The 23,488-nt window shown below is 33.2% G+C and overlaps 2 protein-coding genes across 6 annotated transcripts in view; both read left to right on the top strand.

The window, feature by feature from the left end:
* LOC126778106 (ecdysone-induced protein 74EF) overlaps window positions 1–16,300 on the top strand; it is a 161,886-nt gene extending 145,586 nt beyond the window's left edge. For all 5 annotated transcript variants that reach the window (XM_050501519.1, XM_050501493.1, XM_050501511.1 and 2 more), the window contains one exon: window positions 13,521–16,300. In XM_050501519.1, the coding sequence (XP_050357476.1) occupies window positions 13,521–14,050 (530 nt within the window). In that variant the 3' untranslated portion in view covers window positions 14,051–16,300. The remainder of the gene's footprint in view (window positions 1–13,520) is intronic.
* A 2,740-nt stretch (window positions 16,301–19,040) lies between these two features.
* On the top strand, window positions 19,041–23,313 carry LOC126778352 (vesicle-trafficking protein SEC22b-B). The gene is made up of 6 exons (XM_050501865.1): window positions 19,041–19,270; window positions 19,393–19,502; window positions 19,642–19,762; window positions 21,016–21,214; window positions 21,582–21,787; window positions 22,334–23,313. Exons 1-5 carry the CDS (start codon window positions 19,196–19,198, stop codon window positions 21,728–21,730), a joined length of 654 nt encoding a protein of 217 aa, XP_050357822.1. The 5' UTR covers window positions 19,041–19,195; the 3' UTR covers window positions 21,731–21,787; window positions 22,334–23,313.
* Window positions 23,314–23,488: the final 175 nt, after the last annotated feature.

Raw genomic sequence — 23,488 nt, 5'->3', positions numbered from 1 at the left:
TTTACACTTTTGAAGTAGATTATAGACTTATTCAATGTTATTTAGCAAACGTTCATAATAGATAACAGGTTGATTTTTCGAGAACGGAAACATAACCAATTAATTTGACCTCAATTCGGATTTCTCATTCAATATATGTATAGTCTTCCGCTAATTAGAATCTTGTTAAAAATAAACCTTAAGATCCTAAACTGATGTATTTAGTCGACGTATTTCCAATGTAATATACATTACATTGGAAAATGTAATGTATATCACAACATTTTATTTTATTTCAAAACCAATTTGTTAAAGAAATGATAGACATATAGAAATGTTAGTATAGTTTTAAAGACGTTTCACAAGACATATATATGAACTAAAAGTCTTTGTCCAATCGTCGGCCGTACAAGGAAGATGCTCGCGCCATCTGTCGTTCGGCCGGCGCTTGCGCAATGCGACCCACTTGCGCCGCGGCCGCTGCCAAACGCCTCGGCTCCTCTACAATTACATATTTCGGTGTCGCAACACTCGCGTCGCATCCGAGTTGAACGGCCCGCGACCTTGAGCGTTGCGCAGCGCACGCGCCGCTGAAAGCGAAAGGACCGAGCGAATCCCGGAATTTAGTACAGTAACATGAGCTGTAATCGGTAGTTCTGGCTCTCCCTCCTGCTACCATCGTAAGCCAACTTGGGTCAAGTCAAGACTAACTCTCAGCGACTATGACAAGAGAGCAGTAGTAATGGAGGTTGATTTGGACCTATTAATTGTCAAGTGTGTACGTGATCAGCCACTTGTAAACGTCACTTATCACGAAACCGCATAGAGGTTCCTACCCGTGAATCATACAAACAACAAGAGCTGGTATTAGTGCGTCACTTAGTGCTCTGTTTCACACGCCTCCTTGCGCCTACGCACTTGCACAATATTCTCTCCGCCGCCATCTTCCTTCCGAAACACATCACATTTTAAATAACTTATCTGAAACATATAAAAATAACATTTTGATGTTGGAATGGAAATTTTGTATAATATTATGAATGGCTATGGGACTTGTCCTCGACTTACATTGTGTACATAAATGTTAGTTTAAACGAAATATTAACTTGTTTAGTTGTCAACGTTAAGGAAATGCCGTTTCATAATTCTTCATTTTGCTTGCTATAACAACGTCGCACACTAAATTCAATCAAATGAAAAATCATTACGACCCAATTTCACGTCGAATCTCAGCCTACTTCCCCGGAAACCTCATACGTGTGCTTATTTTACGATAGGTATAAAAACAGAGGGGCAGCAGAGTCCAGGCGGCCTACATACGCGCTCCACTGATTTCCTGCCCGTTTTAAAATTATCCGCTCGTTCCCGGCGGAGCGGCAAGGGCGCCCTTTGCAGACCATAGCCCCTTACACTCTAAATAGAATTATACAGTCTATAGCCGATACACAGGAAATCCAAATGTCAAATGTCGATTATATAATTCTAATAAAAATAACTCTATCAATATTATAACCGCTTTGTATAAAATTCATGATGAACCTGACCCTAAAAATTTTCAAGTATTCGTGACAATTTTAATGGCTCGTATTTGATATTTCATCAAATATCGGTTGGACAGTTCCGTACCTGTTAGAATACTTTCGTATGAAAATCTAAACCTGTTACTTTCGAAAGGACGTCCTGAAATGAAAATGAGATGGCAAAGCGGCTATCCTTGTGCCGTGCGTGGCACTAACGGGGTCAGTGTTAGACCGCATAGCGCTGCATAAATAGACGCACTACTCGCCCCACCACACTTCCCTCCTTTCGCTTCGATGCACTAAGATCATCTTAGTGGAAGTTTAGTTAGGGATGTTCCATATAATATTCTCAGTATCCATTCTTTCATTTAATTAAATCAGACAGGAGATATATCAGGATAACTTTCTTAGATCTATAATAAATTATATGCTTTCAATTTAAAAATACATAATTACAAATAAAGTTTTTTAATTATAATATTTAAACATGAAGCTAAGTAGCAGATAGATAAAAATCATATAATATTATTGAGACATTTTAATGAATTATTGACATCTTCATGCTTGAAATTAATCTGTACAGTAATTGACTGCGGTATTGATTATACGAAATATAAATACAAACTGATACCGTTTACGCAATACCTGATAACATTTATTTTTTAAGTACGAGATCTACTGGAGAAAAACGTACTATATATAACCATAAGAAAATGATAATAACAGTACTTTATTAGTTTGGGTACAGTGAATTAGCGTCAATTAGCAAAACACTATTCTAATAACGCTTAATGGTTCTGATTAGAAAATATAGTTTTTATTCTTTCACACTTCAAAGATGCTGTAAAAGTTTGTTCTAGTCTACGTTGTAACTAAGCAAGATAGCAGCAGATATTATAATCGTCATTATTCCAGTAATTTATATTTATAGTAATAACGGTAAATAACCACAATTATTCACAAATACCGAACGACGTCTAAACCGCGGGTCTAAACTCAAGAATACCAATAATTCGCATCGCTTAAACGTTACCAACGTACAAACGAATTTTCCAATTAAGTCACTTCAGTATAATTATCCGTCTTTATGTGAAAATTATCGTTTCAAATAAATAATAATTAGCGACAAGTCGTTCCGGCCTGTTTGTTGCCAGGGTCGAGTGAGGCAACGATGAAAATGTAAGCCTTGACCGACCGTGGCTGGCCCTCAACCTTCGAGCTAGGTAGCGTTGGGACTATGGAAGTACCTTTTATTTGCAACTTTTCTATATTGAATTTGCTTCAAGACCAATATAAATAAAATGAAGATACAAACGCCCAAATCTTTATATACAATAGAATATGCTTCCCATATAATAATTGCCACAATAATAGATATAGGGCATTGGAAGGTGACAGCTAGCCAAAAGAAATATATAATCCTTTCCAATCTGTACACTTTGAAAAGTTTCGCACCGAGGTAACAAAACTAGATATTAATATATAATTAATTCAAAATAGTAAATGTAATTTGCAAGGCATAATGTTACCGATTTAAAGACGTTATTAATTTTTCACTTACATATTATGTTATTGTAAGACTGCCTCGTTGGTCTAGTGGCTTGATATAAGGCCGCAGACCCGGAGGTCCTGGGTTCAATTCCCAGGTCGAGCCAATAAAAAGTTATTCGGTTTTTCTGTCAGAAAATTCTCATTCTCCCGGAGTGTGGAAGTTGGAAGTGTTCACACTCCCGTGCCTCGGAAAGCACGTAGAGCCGTTGGTCCTGCGCCTGAACTCTTTCCGGTCGTGTCGGATTGCCGTCCCATCGGATTATGAGAGTAAGGGAATAGAGAGTGTTTTCGCACACATTTGTGCACTATAATATCTCCTGCATAGTTGGCTAATCTCTCTTGAGATTGGCCGCCGTGGCCGAAATCGGTCTGGAGGACATTATTATAATGTTATTGTAAAGGATATACATTTAGTGAACACTTTTTTCAATCGTAGAAATACTTATAGTGTGGCATATCCACTTGGTTTTTTTATTACTTTTTAACAAAACCATGTTAGTTATCGTCGGTACGCTTATGTAAACAATAAAATCTTGTTTTGAGCTATTAATGTATGTAGGCCGCGGCGGTCGGCGGATAACAGTCGGCAGCAGGAAACCAATATTAGAGATGAGCGGAAGGCGAAACTTCTCGAGCAACACGCAACCTGCGTAGACGCTGCAGGTTTCAATATGATAATTAACCTTTATTAAATGAGCCTTGTCTTCGATTAACATCGATAATAAACGATATAATGTATAATGTACCAGTAATAGAGCGCTATGATGTCTTTATTTCGCAAAATATGTAAAATATGACTTTTCTACTAAGTTATATAAACTTTACTTTAGCTTACTTGTACTGAGCTAAATTATACATACATATATTTGCAGTAATACGAGATATCAATTTACTACATTGTTTAGTAAATAATACGCTTTGCCGACTGCATTTACTTTAAATACTCATCAAAAGCACTTACAGCTTCGAAATGAATAGCATTTAAAAAAAGTAAGTACCTAAATGCTTTTGAAGGAAATAAGTATTCTGAAGCCAATAACCAATACATAGCCACCAAGTGATTGATCCAAGATGGCGTCCCGCAAGGAAGTGCAGGAATTCGCGAGGCGTGTTAGAGGACGCGAGGGGTGGCGGGACGGGCGCTGTGACCTTCGCGCGTTGATGCAATGTCGCCGTGTCATTGACCACGCGCCGCAAACAGTTGCAGCTCACCCCCCTCGCCGAATGCCCCGCCGCCCACACTCCCGCCATCCCCCTGCACCCGCGCCATCTATCAGCCACCCGCGCCCCTCTCGTACTGCACTCACTTTTACCGTCGCGTAAGGATGCTAACTCCAGTGTCGATATCCCTTTACACAAAATAAAGTACATGCTAAAAAATAATAAATTTAATTGAATAAATTACTTAAGATCATAGCCGTATACTTTAAAATTATTAATAATAAAAAAACGGCTATTGCTTCAAATAGCTGTACAATGAAAAGCAAACAGATCGATTCTTTTAACGGGTGTCTGGTGTGACCTTGCCTAGTTAACTGTAAAAACACCGAAGCAATATTATTAGTTATAACAAAGCGTCATTTTCTTTAGTTACACGTATTTACGTAAGCGAGGTACATGAACTCTACAACGATCACCTTCGGTGCGTCCCAATATACAGGTTGAGGTCGAATTGACAATAAAAGTAGTTTTCGATAATGCAACGACAAACAACACGACTTTCGAGGCGAAGTCATTAGTTCGCGCGGGAAAGTGATAATGTCCAGTAAGTCAAACTCGCTAATCGTTGCGAAGATCGTACGATACTTTGAGTTGAACTGACCAATCCCAAACGTCGGTAACCATGTACTATGTAGTCTGCATATTTCACTAGCAATCTACTTCCCAACACAACTGAGTACAGATAAAAAATAATAAGCAAACAAAAAAAATTATCATTTCTATTTATGCGTTTAATGCAATTCAACAATTTATCATTTAAATATTCATAATACATGGACAGTGAAAATGTTTATAAAACAGGGACATAAAGAATCACAGATACAACATAAAGATTCTATCTATCTCTATCTTTCTTAACGTGGCCCCACTGATCCTGACCTTCCTTAACACATACAGCCATAGTATTACCCGGCCTAAATAAATAGCAGGCACACACAAGCGCCGCGCGTACATCGGACTGATAACTGCATCCGGCACGATATTTGCATTATGATGTATAAAAAAACTTTTAGGCAGATAGCCTGCCATTGATAACCTATTCGGTGGTCGCGATCTCGATGAAAGTCATCGTAATTATTCGTTCGTTCGCTTTCATGTTTTGAATATAAATAGATTATATAATCTTAAAAATATTTATTTACTAAGGAAATGTTTATTAAAAATCGATAAAGGTCAAATCAATTATAAATACTATCATATGATGCACAGTCATCCTAAATTATCATAAAACACAAGATAAGAGAAACATGTACATGTTGTACGTGTACATTTTATGTGCATCTTTTATTATATTATACATATACTGTTACAGTATCAAGAAAAAAGAAAAATAATAATGTGAATATATTCGTAATCATTTTATACATTATTAAATTAAAAAAAATATTTAAAAATATTCCTTCTTGGAAACTAAATATCACATTACTTAAGCCAAAAAAAATCTTTTTTATTATTATTCAATCGTCCAAGTAACTTAAAGGCTTCATACAGACTTACAGATAAAAAAATTAAAATGTTTTGTTGAAATAAAAAAAAAACTGAATACAGCGAAGTTATGTTAGCGTAATGCATAAACGACAAAAATGTGAATTAGATAAGTGTTCACTTCCTACACAGATAATGAGCGACCATCGAACTGTGGAGTCGACGCTAACATTTACAAAGCGGTCCATCACGATAAAAATTAAATGTTCAGCTAACAATTAAATAATTAACTGTATGCATTTATTTTCGTACCAAGTACAAGATAAAAATATTCAATATTCATCTGTTTTAATAAATTTTATTGCAACGATAATAATATGACGTAATAAATAACGTGACTTTTTTATAAATTATATATCTAATATTAATACTACAAAACCCATATTTTTAATTAAACGCATTACTAATTTTAATAAAATCGCTTAAAAGTAAATTATTTATAGTTTGTCTGTGATTTATAAAATAAACACTGGCAACACAATCACTCCGTTATTGAATATTCCTCTTATGATTTAAACTCTAATTCGAATCGATATAATATAGTTTATATAAAAAATCGCTTAAAATATTAAAAATTACCCGACCCCATGCGATATCACCGAGACAAGAATGATGCTCTCTATAACTAACAATGGTCGCGCAACTATGATAAATACGTTATATTGTTTATTTAAAAACAAACACAAAACAAATACCAATTATCAAAACAAGTTATATTTCAAAAGTATTATTTTCATTAGTATTGAAAGCTTGGACCTCCTTCCAAAGGTTACGGATTACGAGTGACACCATAACGGTGACGTCACATTGTTACAAACAATTACAAATTACGCAAGTACCGACCCGGCTCGGTTTGTGCCAATGACAACTACCGACCGGCGCGCCGACATTCGAATGCAAATATTTCACTGAACACGCAATATCGTATTTGCATAAAACTTCAATAAGCTCATCTCGCCTTTAAACTTCCGACTCAAATAACCCCTTCACATGTCAACACGTTATTTCTTCGAACTAGGAAATGAAAAGCTTATTATATTTTTTGATTTATAATATCGCGTTACATTACGAAAGTCTTTCCGTTCTAGAATATTCATGGGATTCTTAATCTAAATTCCATCCAGAAATACCGTGTCACAATACGCCCACGTGACCCCAATACAAGTGTCGCCCTCTGTTATCGGTTACGTAAGGTGCATGTGCCCGCGCAGCGCTGACCTTACTTAACGCAACACAAGTTCGCCGCGAACGTCGACATAGGCATTATGATATAAATAAACGTAATTGTCAAATAATTAATCTATGGCTTCCCTTATTCTAGTTGTATTGCTACTCTACAGCATACGGTCACTTCAAAGCGTGTACTGACTAATACTTAAAGAAACACACCCGTTTTATGTAACAATCACTATATTTACAAATTAAGACAAAAAAAAATAACTTCGATCTATATGTAACCAAAACTAAATACATTATAAATAAAGATAGAACAAACTTTTACCAAAGTTAAGATCTCCATACAACAAGACAATCGATTATTATTATATTTCAATCGTACATAAGAAAAACATACGCAAATTTATAACCAGTTTTATTTGGTAAGTGAAAATATTGATAAGCCCAATTAATATTATTACATCAATAGAAATACCAGGGCTAAAAGTGATTAAAAGTTATGTTATCGATGTTATTCAAGATGAAACACCGATACGAGCCTATTTATCTGGTAACATTTATATTATATTACAACAATAAATTGAAATGTTGTAAATGCATAGTAAGTTTATTTCATTTACTGAAATAAATGTCTTTGAAATATGAAAATATATATTTTCTTTTATTAATATAATATTTTAATAACAGACAAATTAGCCAAATTTTGAAATACTCTTGTGTCTGTATCCATGGAACGTTCGAGTATATTCTGTAATGAAGTCAGCATGGTGATAGATTTATCTGTGTCAACGGATAAGATTATTTTTGTCCGGGATAGTAAAAGTGTTCCCACAACAGTTATGTACCGTCACGAAGTCGCGGCCACTACTTATATATCTATATGAAAGCGTATCTAATTTATATTGTCGGTACTGTAAGTAGATTAATGAAATCAAACTCAATATGCCTAGTAACGTTATAAGATACAACTTACGAAGCGAACTAAAACTAACAAAGTGAAGGAAACAATTACAGTTTTAAGATTATAAAAATGTAAGGCATAAAAACTAATATATTTCCGTCATATAGACTATATTTTTTTATATTTTGTACTGTAATATATCTTATAATATATGTGACTTGAATATCCTCCGTACGTAACAAGTAACAAAGGATATATCCATCACATAAAAATTCTTTAAAGTATGAAGAGATGTTTATGTTTAATAATTTTTTTATCGCAAATACGGACAGAATTTGTATAAATTATCCGGACAAAGTCACCTTGATAACGAAATCAAAACAATTTATCACCTCAACTTGCTCGCTCGGATAAGGCGATGAGAACAGTTTGTATGTGTAAAAAGTGTGTGTAATATACAGTTAAAAGTTTTATACTGTAAACTGTGATGATCTCCTACGCGCATTTTTCCTATCAATCATTAAGATATTTTTACTTCTTAACACAATATAACTAAAACAGATTCAAGCCGATTTTCTTCGGAACATTTTATCTTGTCAAAAGACTGTAATTTATACAATATATGACACGTATCATTTGAAAAAATCTTAATTTTAATAATTGGTATTCATCATTATCTTTGAAATCAAATCGATAGAAATGACTAAACATAAATTTATCTTATGACTGTAATAAAAAATAATTAAGCAATAGGTATAATTCATTTATTTGTAATCAGTACCAAACATATTTTCGTTCGTAATTATAAGCGCCACTAAATAAAATTTGCATTTAGATGCAAAAATAAGACATAAGGAAAATCACAAAGCGCGACGCGTAATCTTGTAAGCGCTAAGCAGCGGGAGCGACAGGAGTAGAGGGATGCGCGGGCGCAGGCTTTGTGTGTGTGCGCGTGTGTGTGAAGGTCAACCGGCGGCGTCATTTCCTGGTCATTGCCTGCCTCATCCGACGCCCGTCTGCATGCGCACGCACACACGCGAGATATGCACTCTTAGAAACACGCACACCGCTTTCCGGTGGCACAGGAAAACGTACGTAGATGTAGCCATTGTAAACGACTCTATGGGAGGATGTGACTGAATAAAAATTGCATTGTTTATGCATGACAATCAAACTAGGATAGCTATGTACGACTTCCCACGTGACGGCAGATTTTTAAGTCCGTTCAAGTCGCGACTGGCTTTTGTTTTAACCGACAAAAGGAATCGGTGAATGAAACAGACAAACTATTAAAGCGATAGATAAAATTATTCAATAGGATTTTTCGTTAAATTTGGAAATTTTAACAATCTTGCGAAAGAATGAGGCCATCCGAAAAGGAACAAAATTATTCAGATGAAATTACCATTGAAACTGTGCCCTACGCAAATTCTAGGGCTATTAATAGCGTTACTGGGTAGATATATTTAAAACAAAGAAAATCGTACAACACACACTAACGTTACGTGTATCATAATCCGTGCAATTCGCGTTATCTCTTCCGGCAAAAAATATTAACAAGATAATGTTTGTTGTTCGCAAAAACACGCTAACGCAGTTGCTTGGAGGAAATGTACCCAATCTTATCTTATTATATTTATCACTATCAGCGTGCATCGTCACAGATATATCATCTGCGAGTCAGTGACGACGCTGGGCGATTGCCAATCATCTTAAACACTCGCATTTCAAATTTCATCATATCAATAGAAAAGTGAATTCCAATTGTTAATATCATTAAATGAGATTATTTATCTGGATACTGACGCTTTAGAAGTTAGGTCCTAAGACCTAGTGCGAAGCGAGCTTAATGTTCACGTCCGGAGCTAATATATGAGTCTATAGACGATAAAACAATAGTGTTTGTATCACAAGAGGTTTGTGGGGTAACCTATTTCTTGCGTGCGGGATGCGAGACCGGTTGTATCCCTCCTCCACTAACGTTCGCATTCTTGTATCCGGGAATAAAATACCGTCATAGTGACCGATGGTTTTAATTATAGCCTGTAACACTGGATGATAGAGTCCAGTTTCGGTCGGACGTCACGGTGAGTAGTTTTCTTTTCGCATCAAGGGAGTGAAGATGACACTAGATGTACGGGCGGGCGCGCACGACGCCGTAACCTTGGTATTGCAGCAGTTAAACCAGTAGGATGCGTTCAGCGCATCCGCTAAAAATAGAATCGCCAGCGCATAATATATGTGTTTTTTGTTATGTTTTGTGCTAGTGTTCCCAGGGCAGGGATACAGCGTACGTGGAACGGTTCATTAAATCGTAAATATATGAATACAATACGCTAACCCATCCGTTATCATTTCATTTATCTTTTAGATTGCGGCATGTACTTGCTTTTTAGGTTGGAATAACATTTTGCTTTTAAACGAGGCCGGAAGCCCTAAAACCTAGACCCGTCCGTTCCGCTGTATATATGCGGAGAGACATGAAATTTAATTACATATATAAATGTAATAGTACGTATGTACATACTCGTTTGTGTGCTTAAACGTTGTATGAATCACATGTTACATACATATCACATTACATCTATATAAATATTTTCGTTGATTTATTTGTTTTACAACATACAATTACAAACAGACAATTGACATTGTTTTTATTATTTAGTTTTAATATCTAATTATTACTTCAGTTAATGTTCACTCATTCTTAATTCTCAATTGACTTAATGTTGATCAACGTAATAGTAAAGAAATACATAACCGAACGTAATTAATTGATTAACATTCTCAAGTGTGACTAAATTTGTATCATTCTTTTATTAAATCTAAATCTAATTTACGACAGCATAGTTGAAACGCTTATCAAATTATTATTATTTCTGTTTTATCAAAACATGTCTATATTAAGTTTCATACCTAAAATGATCATTTCCTTATTTAATAAAAACATTATTAGCGAGTTCAATATATCGCATGTTAAATACATTTAAAAAGTATTCAAAGAAGGTTAATATGTACTTAGCATGACGAAGGCTGTTTCTCACGCCCAATCGTCAGCCATTTTGTATAACAATTTAATATCTATACTTTTAATTATCTGTATATGGATGGTACACAATAAGATAGGGTACTTTTTTAATGAGACTTATCCTTACGTAAGACGAACATGACAAATAGACACACGTGTCAACGGGGTAAATGACCTGCCGATAAGCCGCGCGAAAATACGCGAGTTAGATAATATTAGAAAGAAAATGGCGGACGACGGACGCGGACACAGTAGTGTTTACCGCGCGCAGACCAAATAAACTTGACATTTGCATGCATTAAAATTACTTTGAAATTTTAACTTCTGCAATAACAAGTTACTGGAATTATGAAAAGCAAATAAATTAAATCAAACTGGAGTTTTAATAAAAAAGGATATTCACAAAAGTACTGTGAATAAATAATAATACACATAACAATATTTAGAAGTTCCAATTTCGACTAGTTATTAAAACGCTTCAAACATCGTACAATTATGATCACGACCTAATGAAACCCTATCTTAAAAAACAACTAGAATCTAAATATTTATATAAAAGTATTAACGCTGTGATTTTAAAAACTTTATTATCTTATCGTTTAGAAATGCCTGAATATAATTAACATTTTTTTGAATTGGCAATTTGCTTGTTTCAAATATTACCACAGCGCTGCACGGTTTTACCGGTTTGTAGCCATTCGTCATATTCGAGTTTATTTATAGTCTGTTCTGTGTTACTGAACTGTTGTAATTAGAAAAATTCAAAGATCCAGTAATAAGAGCAAACTCAAACAAAACCTAGTTTTACGGTTTTCCGCATCATCCGTTGTATTACAGATGTTTTTTTATTGAAATACCGAACGCGGTCGGGTTTTATAGTTCTAAGCACAACATTCAAAGATTTAAAAAATCTTTTTTACATAACTTATTATTTATTATTTATGACTTACAAATGAAAATGAGAGGCTTGTTTTTTTTAAATTTAGTTAATGTATCTTTATATTGTCGCGTATGAGTAAAACTGGCTTCGCATGTACCTAAAGGAAAACACAAGCGAGTGGCCGCATCGGGGTCAAGGCGACTTGACGCAACCCAACACTTATCTATTCAACACTCTTATCAAACGGTTTGCTGGATTTTTATAACTGTTAGATTGTTTTATCGATTGAGAAATATGTTGCAGCCTACATTTTACTATGCGGATAATTATAAAAAAATATATTTTTCTTAAAAAAATATTAAAAAAAAACGAAAAAACTTAATAAAATTAAGTATATGGATAAAGGATTGCATTAAATAAAGTGATAAAAGATATTTGACAGTGTTTATTAAAGATAATAAAAAATAAACACCAAAACATTAATTAAACTAGTAAAATTATTTACTGAAAATAAAACAAGGAAATTCCTATCTCTCGAAAAATTAAAATGTTTTAAGAATCTTATAAAAGACAACACTGAAAACCACTGGGGTTTCCTCGAACTCTGTCTAAACTAGAACGTATCCTATTTATACATGCTCAATAAAAAATACGTACTTTAATAAAATTATTTTTAAATTACAGTATAAACCATAAACCCAAATTAAATTAAAGTTTGAACTTTTAAAATTAGAATATGATTTTATTACGATTCAAAGGAATTATTCCGTCTGCATACTCTGTTATGATCATTAATCATTTGATGTTTATGCTTTATAACATTTCGCGAACATATCCGATACATTTTCTAAGGCTTTTCATAAATTAAATTACATAAGCTATTTGTTATTAGGGGAATAACAAAAATACCTACGTATTATCCTCAAGCATTGTCAAACCTAAATAACGGACTGAAACCGCTCCTTCGTTATTTACTATATAGCAAAATTAATAACGCAAAAATCCCGCGGTAGAATCGAATAAATATACAATTTCTTATTAATTGTAATAACAAATAACATTACTCACACAAGCAATTGAATATTAGGTAACTATTAATATATATAATATTTTTTTAAATTGTTGTTTTTTTTTTAAATAATAATTATTGTACAATCACAAGATTAGATTATTATTAAAAGTATAGCAGCAATTTTCAAAATTAAATAAATCAAACTGAAAACGTTTTCGCTAAAACAAAAACTAATTTATCAAAATAAATAGTAAGGTGTGGAATATTCAGAACCTACGACGGATTAGGAAACAGTTTCAGCTGAATTTCGTGTAAAAAAACATTATAAATACAGGAAGTTACAAATGTCGATCGACTAACCCACTTAAAAATTGCGGCATTCACTTTAACCGACCGGTTTGTAGATTGTAAACTATATTGTAGAATGTATCATTGCAATATCAATTTTTAAGTAATTTCCTATAAGATATACAAGTACGGTCATGTTTAACACTACCATTTACATAATTATATGTCGCGTTGATAAGGTATTTGCTGATTGAAATTACGCATTTCTCTATGAAACTAGCAAAGATTAATTTGTAGTAGTGGTAAATACTAACGATACAAGCAAGATATGCCTTTGTAAAATATATATACAAGTAGATACATATATATAAGCGATGAAGTTACAAGTTACTGTAAACTATAACGCTCATATTACTTTTTTCTACTCTATCCCGATGTTTATTAACTGGTAACTAATAGCATTTCTCCTTTATTTTCAGTTGGCACGGTGGGTGATCGCGACGCGTACGGCTACGGGTACAGCGGCGGAGGCGGGCACCACTTTGCCGCGCCTGCGCCGCCACCACTGCCGCACGATGACCTGCCCTACCCGGTATTCGATTTCGGCGACTACCAGAGGCACCACCACCACAACAAACTCAAACCCAAAAAGAGGCCGCGCACGGACGCGCCGCCCACACCCGGCGTCAAGCGCAAGAGCCGGGAGGGGTCCACCACCTACCTGTGGGAATTCCTCCTCAAGCTGCTCCAGGATCGGGAGTACTGCCCGCGCTACATCAAGTGGACAAACCGCGAGAAGGGAGTGTTCAAGCTAGTAGACTCCAAGGCGGTATCTCGGCTGTGGGGCCTGCACAAGAATAAACCGGATATGAACTACGAGACGATGGGACGAGCGCTGCGCTATTACTACCAGCGTGGCATCCTGGCCAAGGTCGACGGCCAGCGGCTCGTGTACCAGTTCGTGGACGTGCCCAAGGACATCGTGGAGATCGACTGCTCGCTCGCGTAGACTGTGCCCGGGCCCGGGTGCACCTCGGACGTTTGAACGGGACTTTCTCTCATACGTAACTATTCGTGGAGTCGTTATTCGTTTCGCTCTTTCATACGTTTTTCACTAACTACTTAAATAGTAAATATCGTCTATTTTTCAAGTCATCATGCATTACGTTCTTTCCGATCGCTTCTAATAATGTTCTTAAGATAAATATTATTATTCTCAAATTGAACTAATATAATGTTTATTATTGAATTAAATATTTATACAGAATAGGAGAGACGAAATTGATTGCTCAAATGTTTATATATACCTATTTTTAGGGGAATTTCAGAAAGGTACACTAAAATTTGCTAGATGTTATATGGTATGGAGTGACTTTTGTATAATGTTAAACGAATTTTTAAAAGTTTGTAACGTTTCTACTGATATTGTAACGAGGTGCGCCGGCGCAACCGGCGCCGGGCACCCCACAGAACTTCCTACCTCAAAACTACGCAAAAATAATATTACATATTATGAATATACAATTTATTCGAAAAACAGTTTTTACAATATGCAATAAGTAATATTATAGTCTAAATAAGAGTTTATATTAAAGAAATATTTACGTAATGAAAAATGTTTATATTATAATTATGAAAATATCGTATATCGCCCTCAGATGAAATGTAACCTCTTTGGTGCTTTTTACAGCCATTCGCATATTTACACCTTGTTGAAACTGTCGACCTCAATGATATTTATATATAATACTTATTTAATTCAATTTATCTACCAATTATCTAGCTACATTGTTCCTTTGTTGTGACCGAGCCATGCGCACCCGTAGGGGATGAAAATTTAAAAAACTAAACAAAATATCCAGAGACAAATCTTTCTCTTTAGATAAAATTATATTTACTATTTGATTATAAATGTCCCTTTTAAAGTACAATTTAGCTGAATTTTATATAATCATCATCCCCTAAAGGTGCACGTTGGTCGTCGATATCTGAATTCTATCTTGTTCTTAATGTATCCTTTCTTTAACGATTGAAACCGAATTTTCAATTGATATTGTTAGTGTTCTTGTTCGTGGAATAACAATTCTACCTAGAGTACTGAAAACAACTGCCAACTTTCTGTTAGAGAACTTTATATTTAAGATGTAATACTTGTGAGTTAATTGTGTTAATTAAAAATAGATGTTTACTCTAAGTGAGCTGTTTTAAGTGAACACGTTCTAGTTTATTTCGTTTATTTAAATTTACTATAAGCCTGTTGCAGGGGTTCCGGGCTGCCATTCATTTGACATATCAAAATGTATAGTATTCATATATATGTTTATAACAGAAATATATTTTCTCAGCATATCAGATGAGTTCGATATAAAATCGTTAAAATTCTATTGTGATATAATATTTCGCATCAGCGCGGGACCCCTATTTTTTGTTACCTGAATAAATATTATTAATAATTAATTACGATTTGTGGTCCAATGTTAATGAATCATGATACTTTTTACTAGATAGTCGTTTAAAGGATCAGGTGAAGCCGTAGCCTAGTTCACGTTGAGTTTGTAATTCACAAATACAAAGACGAATCAAGATTTCGTATATGTTTACTGTTATTATGAACTTGGTGTATACTTAATATGATTTATTTACGACTAGAGAGGAATTGTTAGATGGTGCGCGTCCAAAAATGGAGGCGACGCAACGCGCAGTCCTCGGCATATAAAAACTGTAATTCCTGAATGTTATGCAATATTTTTATATTCAAATTAAAGTATATCAATTTATTAGCTAGTAAGGCTCTATTAAATATCGTATCGTTGACGCGAGGGACTGCGCGTTGTTTCGTCTTTAAATCGAAAAGGGTTAGTGAAGCCTTAAGAGAATCGAATGTCAAGTAAATGGGTGCTAAGTATGGGACCGACGGAATAACGCAACGCAGAACTATCCGACCGGCCCGACCGGACCGATCGGAGCACGGCTTATATACTAGAGATTTATGTATCAAATGCAATGTCGATCACACGCCCAGTGTTGTGTTTTGAACTCGGTGTAAGCGAACGATCTCAGTGTCCAAACTTCTACGATCAAATCCAGTGCCCGTTCCATGTGATTTAAAGTTTAACATATGATAAAGAGGAGTTTTAATCGTATTTTTATATAGGTAGGAGAAATTCTCAAAGTTACTTTCTTTCGAAATCTATTTCTCGCTTTTGTAAATATTACTTTAAGTTTTAACTTATTTATTTCGTCTTGTGAAAGTATGCCGTTGGCCGGATCCACGCGTCCGACTCCTTATTAGAACTTCACTGAAGATTTATTCAAATATTTAAAATTAGTTAAATTATTGCCACTTACAAATGTCTCACACGTTTGATGAATTGATTCTTATACAACCGAGTCGATGCGCGGATTTCGTGACCGTGAGATACTTTTTCCTTCTTTAGGAAATTTCGTTCTATAGGTTACAAATTTTATTGTAATATACATAATTATAAACGAATAATAGTAGTAATGAATGGACCACGTGATGGCAGGGGAGAGCTCTCAGAATTTATAATTCGGCTAGTGTGAAATGTATAAGAGTTACCGGTTAGTAGGCAAAATGTTTGAGCGAACATTTAAAAAGATGCTCGAAAGGTTTAAAATAATTTTAGTCGAATTGATGTTGTTAAAAAATCAAAGTTTCTAATTAATGTACTTAAAATTTCAATGTAAATTTTAACAGCACCTTGTGGAAATTATTGTTAAAAATATTTTAATTGAGCCTAGTCTTAGTCTTATCATAAAATTCTTTTTAAATAATTTCGGACGCCATATTGGTACGAAGGCGTCCTATTAGGCCTCGATGGCCGACTGTGTATTGCACGTAAAAATTGTAAATAAATTAAAAATAATCCAAACGCACACCCTCGCGACCCATGAACGAGTTGTCAATGGCGTCGGTAGATAGGTAAAATATGAAAATATTTTGCGAGAAAGCAATGAGAAGGTTAGTGAATTTGGTAATAGGGGGAGGGGTGTACGCTGACGAAACACGTTTTGTCTACTATTTCAATGTATCTTATTCACTAGTTAATGTCCATTAATTGAATACGTAATTGGTGAATGCGTGTGGATTGTTTCATTATTTTTCGCGTAAGCAGTTATCATCGCATCAAAATTAAGCTTCAGCGATTCGACGCTAGATGTCGCAGTTTATTTTGTTTTTTTAAACTTTTTAGTTCTGAGAGTCATGAACGGTAGTGATTTACGTTACACTTGCTTTTAGATTTATACAGATAAAGTCCGATTATTTTTAATTATAATATAAGTTCGTTAATTTAACAAAATACTGTATTTTCTGCCCCCTAGTTAAGTTATTTTTCTATGTATAGCTAGTTATAAGTGTAAATGATTTAGCATATAAATTTGATGCATGATGATAATGTTAATAAAATATCCACAATAAAATACAAATGTCTCGTTTCTTCTTACCCCAACCCAATATATAGACGACGCAACATTTTTTTTTGTTTGAAAATATAAACTTCATTGAATTGAAATAATAAGTAATAATAGACATTCTTTAAACTTGCTTCTTTCAAAAACTATTTGACATCAGATTAAAAATAAAACCGCTCTAAAGATAATTAATTAATGATAGAACACCTTGCCTATAATTTTTTTTTATTTAAAATAATAAGAATTATGACTTCAAATAAAAAATTGCGACAAAATAAAACACGCTCCTAAATAGGTAATCAAATTCTAAATTTAAATAAGTTAAGGCATTATATAGGAGTAAAAAATAAGTTTGCTTCGGGGGCAAGTCTCCACGTAAGTAGGTCCCTAGGTAGATAATAATAATAATATCCTGGGACATTTTTGACACACGGCCATCTTATCCCAAATTAAGCTTGTACAGAGCTTGTGCTATGGAAACCAGACAACTGTTATACTACATATACTATTTTTCTTTTTGTAAATACATACTTATATTGATAATTACACCCAGACTCAGGGCAAACAGACATGTTCATGCACACAAATATCTGTCCTGGGTGGGAATCAAACCCACAACTTTCGACGTGAAAGGCAAGCGTCCACCAACCACGCCAACCGGCTCGTCAATGATGGATTGTATGAAAGTCTTATACCAACTGTAATTGGTGAAGTAACTAATGTTTAATTGGTTATGTAAACATTTTCTATTAAAAAAAAATTAAACCCATACATTAATTTATTCCCATTTGTTTTACTACAGCAGCAGTACGACTTAAATATCCCTGTAGACATTGAACTTACAACATTACTCAAAATCAATCAATTGAAAGATTTTTCTCTCAGTCTGCATTCTCTCTTATCATTCAAACGTTTTTTGCATTTAAAGTTACAGTGCATGATTCTTTTGGAAATGTGGTATGATATGATTCTGTACGCAATGTTTGTCTGATTCACTTCAAGCAATTCGGTTTTTTAATAATATTTTGATCAAAGATCGAGGTCAAGCCAGAATATGATTCTTATATTTCATTCAAGTCTTGCTCCCTTTAAGAAAAACTGACTTTATATAAATATATTTACCATATTATGAAGTTTACTATATTATGTAGTCGTGTACCCAGTCATCCTGTCTCAGTCATTGACCAAACGCTAAGATGAGATGATGATGATGATGAGTGGATGCTATACACTGTTCTCGTATGCACATGTTTTGCTTGAATCAGCTTATAGTACAGTTGATGGACTTAGAAAACATATGTTACTTTAAATTTCATACAGCTTATAGTACAGTTGATAGAGAAGAGAATTACTAAATAATCACTTTAAAAAACTAGCTAAATTGCTGCTAATATTTTATTTTAAATTTTTTAAACAAATAAAATTCGAATAATTTTACTTATAAACATAATATTATACTGAAATTGAATTGTAAATTTAACAAATTTATATATTTAATAAACTATAAATAAAACGAATCATTCTCTATAGCATAGACAAGCTGACGTGTTTTTATCGCGTCAAACTGTCATTCGCTTTGACGTGTATGGGCAATTGTCAAAGAATTTATTTTCACTTTGTTTTCCCATTTTTAAATGATGAGAAGAAAAAAATAAGTGAACTATAATAATAAAATAAGTGTTAATATTTGTGAACTGAAAGACATTTTTTCACAAGCAAAATGGTTTTAATGACCATGATCGCCCGTGTTGCTGACGGGTTACCCTTAGCCGCTACTATGCAAGAGGATGAACAGGTAAACTCGGACTTAGAAAACATATGTTACTTTAAATTTCATACCCTGCACTACCATCGACCATGATCATTATTACCTATCCATTTGTTTCAAATTTAATTTTGTTTGCTGATTGTTTGCAGCCGGGCTGCAACATATTGGAGTATCAAAACCAAGCAAAAATGCTGTTTAGAAAATTAAGCCCGCAGTCTCCAATACGCTGCTCCATTGAAACTGGGCCCTATCTCTTCCAGTGAGTTAAAAATGCTTTTTTTTTATTCTTTACTTCATTTTTGCACTAGTTCATTTTTTTAAATTAATCATTAACTATTTTAAGTATACTATGTAATATAAATTAATTATTATATAAGTAATTGTTTCTTTCATTGCAGTTATCTGATTGAGAATGATATCTGCTATTTAGTGCTGTGCGAACGCAACTATAGTAAAAGACTTGCCTTCAGTTACTTAGAAGAAATTGCACAAGAGTTTTATCAACAATACGGAAAAAGAGTAAGTATAAATATGTATAATATGACCAAAAGGAACTAAACTTATACAACAATTTTTATTTCATCACATAGTAATCAATTTATAAATACATAAGTCATAATTTCATATACACATGATTGTTCTATCAGTTATTTAACACAAAGTGTTAGCTGATAGTGCGTCCCACAGTTCGGAAAATGCCATCATTTGTTGTTAATTTTAAAAGAATAACAATTAACTTATTCAACAACATAATGCATAGCATTATATTATAAACATACTTGATTCCTTCCAACAAATTGTATATATCATAAATGATTTCATCTGGAGTACACATGCTGAGCAATATTTAAGCTATTTTTTACCATTAAATATGATACAAATGTTGGTACTAATGGTGAATAAGAGAAAATCCAAGTTATACCAGACATAAGACAACTATTTAAATTACAATAAATGGGCAATGCAGAAACAATGCATTATATTTAGAATTATTATTAACACTGGATGCTTGATTTAGTTTACTAGTTGATTTTTCGTCTTCAAATTTTGTTCCAATATTGAAATAAGTAATAAGTAAAATTAAAAACAATTAGCTATACACTTATTATATAAATTATATTAATGTGGAAAATTTAATTTACTACACTTCTACTTAAACTTCTTGATCTATTAGGAAGGTACTGAATAATCATTTTGATTTCCAGCTTCTCACCTCTATGTTGTTATGACACAAAAATGATGTAAACTTGTAATTATAATTTATATTTTATAAAATAAAAATCCAAACAGAGGTCAAGATAAAAAAGTGTCTATAAAATAGTAATGATGATACATCAAGAAAAATATTTAAAGTCCATCTTGTTCATTTTTATTAACCTATTAGAATAATGTGCAGTAACAGTCTGTTAATGTCCCACTGCTGGGCTAAGGCCTCCTCTCCCTTTTGAGGAGAAGGTTTGGAGCTTATTCCACCACGCTGCTCCAATGCGGGTTGGTAGAATACACATGTGGCAGAATTTCAATGAAATTAGACACATGCAGGTTTCCTTACGATGTTTTCCTTCACCGTTAAGCACTATATATATATATAGAATAATGTATTGTTGTGCATATTATTAACAAGTTAAAAGTCAATTTCTATATATCAAATGTCTATAACAAACATAATGATTTAATTTAGCTAAATATAATACATAGATTTATTATAAATTTAAGAAATATGGTTAGAATAGAAATACAAATTACTTGAATAATGCTAAAAACCATTTCAGGTCAACACTGTAACAAGACCTTACACATTCATCGAGTTCGACACGTGGATGCAGCGCGCACGGAAGCAGTATGCGGAGGGAGGGGCGCGAGCGAGGCGCGCGGGAGCCGCGGCACAGCTCGGCGGGCAGCTGGGCGATGTGCAGCGGATTATGATGCAGAATATTGATGATGTACTACAACGAGGAGCTATACTTTCAGGTATTGTTTTGCGTATAGCACAGTATTAATAAAATGTAGTCAATAAGTTCATGAATACAAATGTAGTGATATTGTTTAAAAAATATATATATTATCTGTAATTTATACATACTTCTAACTTGTATGAATGTAATAATTGTTGATCATTATTTTGATAAACATTATAACTTGCTAAAATATAAATTTCACATAATAGACTAAAGCAAAAGATAAAAATTAAATCAGTATAAGTTGGCTAAATGATATATATATATATATATATATATATGTATATGTATATATATATATATAAATAAAACATATATGTTACATATATATATAAAATATATATGTAAAATATTAACAAAATATATATATATTATTACAGAACTGGACACAAAGACACAGAAACTCTCAATGATGTCACAGAAATATAAAAAGGATGCAACTTACCTCAACACAAAATCCATGCTAGTGAAGGTTACAGCTGGCGCCGTTATACTTCTTGTGTTTGTCCTCTACTTCTGGGTGCTTTAGGTTTTTCCTAGTATTTTATTATACCAAATTTGTTATGGACATTGTTTTATTTGTGGCGTCCACCACATGTGCATCCCACTAACATACATACTTACACACATATTATAAACATACATAAACACACATCCAAACAAACATACTACACAACACATTCCAACTCAACATAGAATATTGGATTGACGACACAACGGACGATCGAACGTACACAGTGGACAACCGCATTGCTTATCTCCGTTGTGACGTCGTCCTTTGTTCTGTGTTGAGGCCCCGCCTACCGGTGCAAGCGCATTGGAGCGACGGATCTTTTATATTGGCTACGAATGATCCTACCAACGTTTACGGATTATTCATTATTCTACCACCGTCATAACCGTTACTTGCGCTTAAAAATAATTCGCTTTGTGTTTAAGTATTGTGTTCGTGTTTATGTGTACATATGTGATCGTCTATGCCTGTATAACGTTATTTCTTCTGTGCGCATATATTGTGTGTATAACGTGTGTATAATATACACGTTTATGGACCATCCGCGTGAGTTTCATTTCTTATTATAATATTCTCACAGACCCTAACACACGCATCACTTGCCCATATATTTATAAGATAACTTTTTATACATTTTTATGCTTACTTGGTTATGTCATTGCTTTAATTTATAAATTGTAGAAATTGTTTTTATTTAAGGTAATATATCGGCTTCAATAGATTTTAAATTCACAAAATTCATGTTATATTTGTTTCAAAATACAACTTATTTTCTCTGTTGCTACAATTTGAATATGTATATAAAAACTTCTCCCATTACAATTTTGGTACAATATTACAAGATTTAATACATTAGACTTAAAGTAATCTAGTTGACTGACTTTTATCCTTATTAAAAGTAATACCTGAATGCATTCCTTCACAAATAAAATTATATCTATTAAATGTGAATCATACAAATTTAATTCTAAATGTATTTAGAATTTGGTTGTTTATTTGTATGGTTTGGGTATTTTTTTATTTAAAAAATGTTTTGCTGTGGCTAATGTTATCTTACATGTATTACAAAAACTATTTATGTGGGTTGCCATCATTAAAAATTCAAAATAGAAACAAGGAAGCAATGAATTACTATAGTTTTTAACAGTCTATTGTCAATAATTATTCCAAATATAATTTCTAATTTTAATCACTATATTAACAATTTAATGAAAAAAAAATTTCAGCTTATCTCTTACAATTCCATAAATGCCAAAACAAAATATTAAGACAAAACAGGATGGTCGGCAATATATAAATATATATACTTATTAAAACATATGGCTTGAAATTCAATTTTAACTGTTGGTATTGTGCTCAGCTTAAAAAAAGCTAATTTATAAAAAGGAAATTGGTACAAAATTTTCAAAAAATGTTCAGTAATAAAGGAATATGATACCCATATATATAGGCTTGATATTTAAAATTAATTTCTATAAGTAATTGCCAATTATATTTTTTATATCACTTAGTGGTGTGGACGGTTATGGAATGTTGTAAATGTCTTGTTAATAAATACTGTATTTATTTAAGATGTAATAAATATGTATTCTTTCCAATATCTTGTTTTAATTTTCAGTTGACCTGTATTTTTATAGTTTAGAATTATTTGATTGAGCTTTTATTTTTATCTTTCCACATGTACACTACCTACATATTAAATATAGCTTAATTATTTTCATTTTATGTACAGATATTAAAGTAAATTTCTGATATATACTAATAATAACCATT

This window comes from Nymphalis io, chromosome 2 (genome assembly GCF_905147045.1).
Source record: "Nymphalis io chromosome 2, ilAglIoxx1.1, whole genome shotgun sequence".
NCBI lineage: Eukaryota > Metazoa > Arthropoda > Insecta > Lepidoptera > Nymphalidae > Nymphalis > Nymphalis io.
The sequence above is the reverse complement of the archived record's forward strand: the minus strand, read 5'-3'. Positions and strand labels throughout refer to the sequence as shown.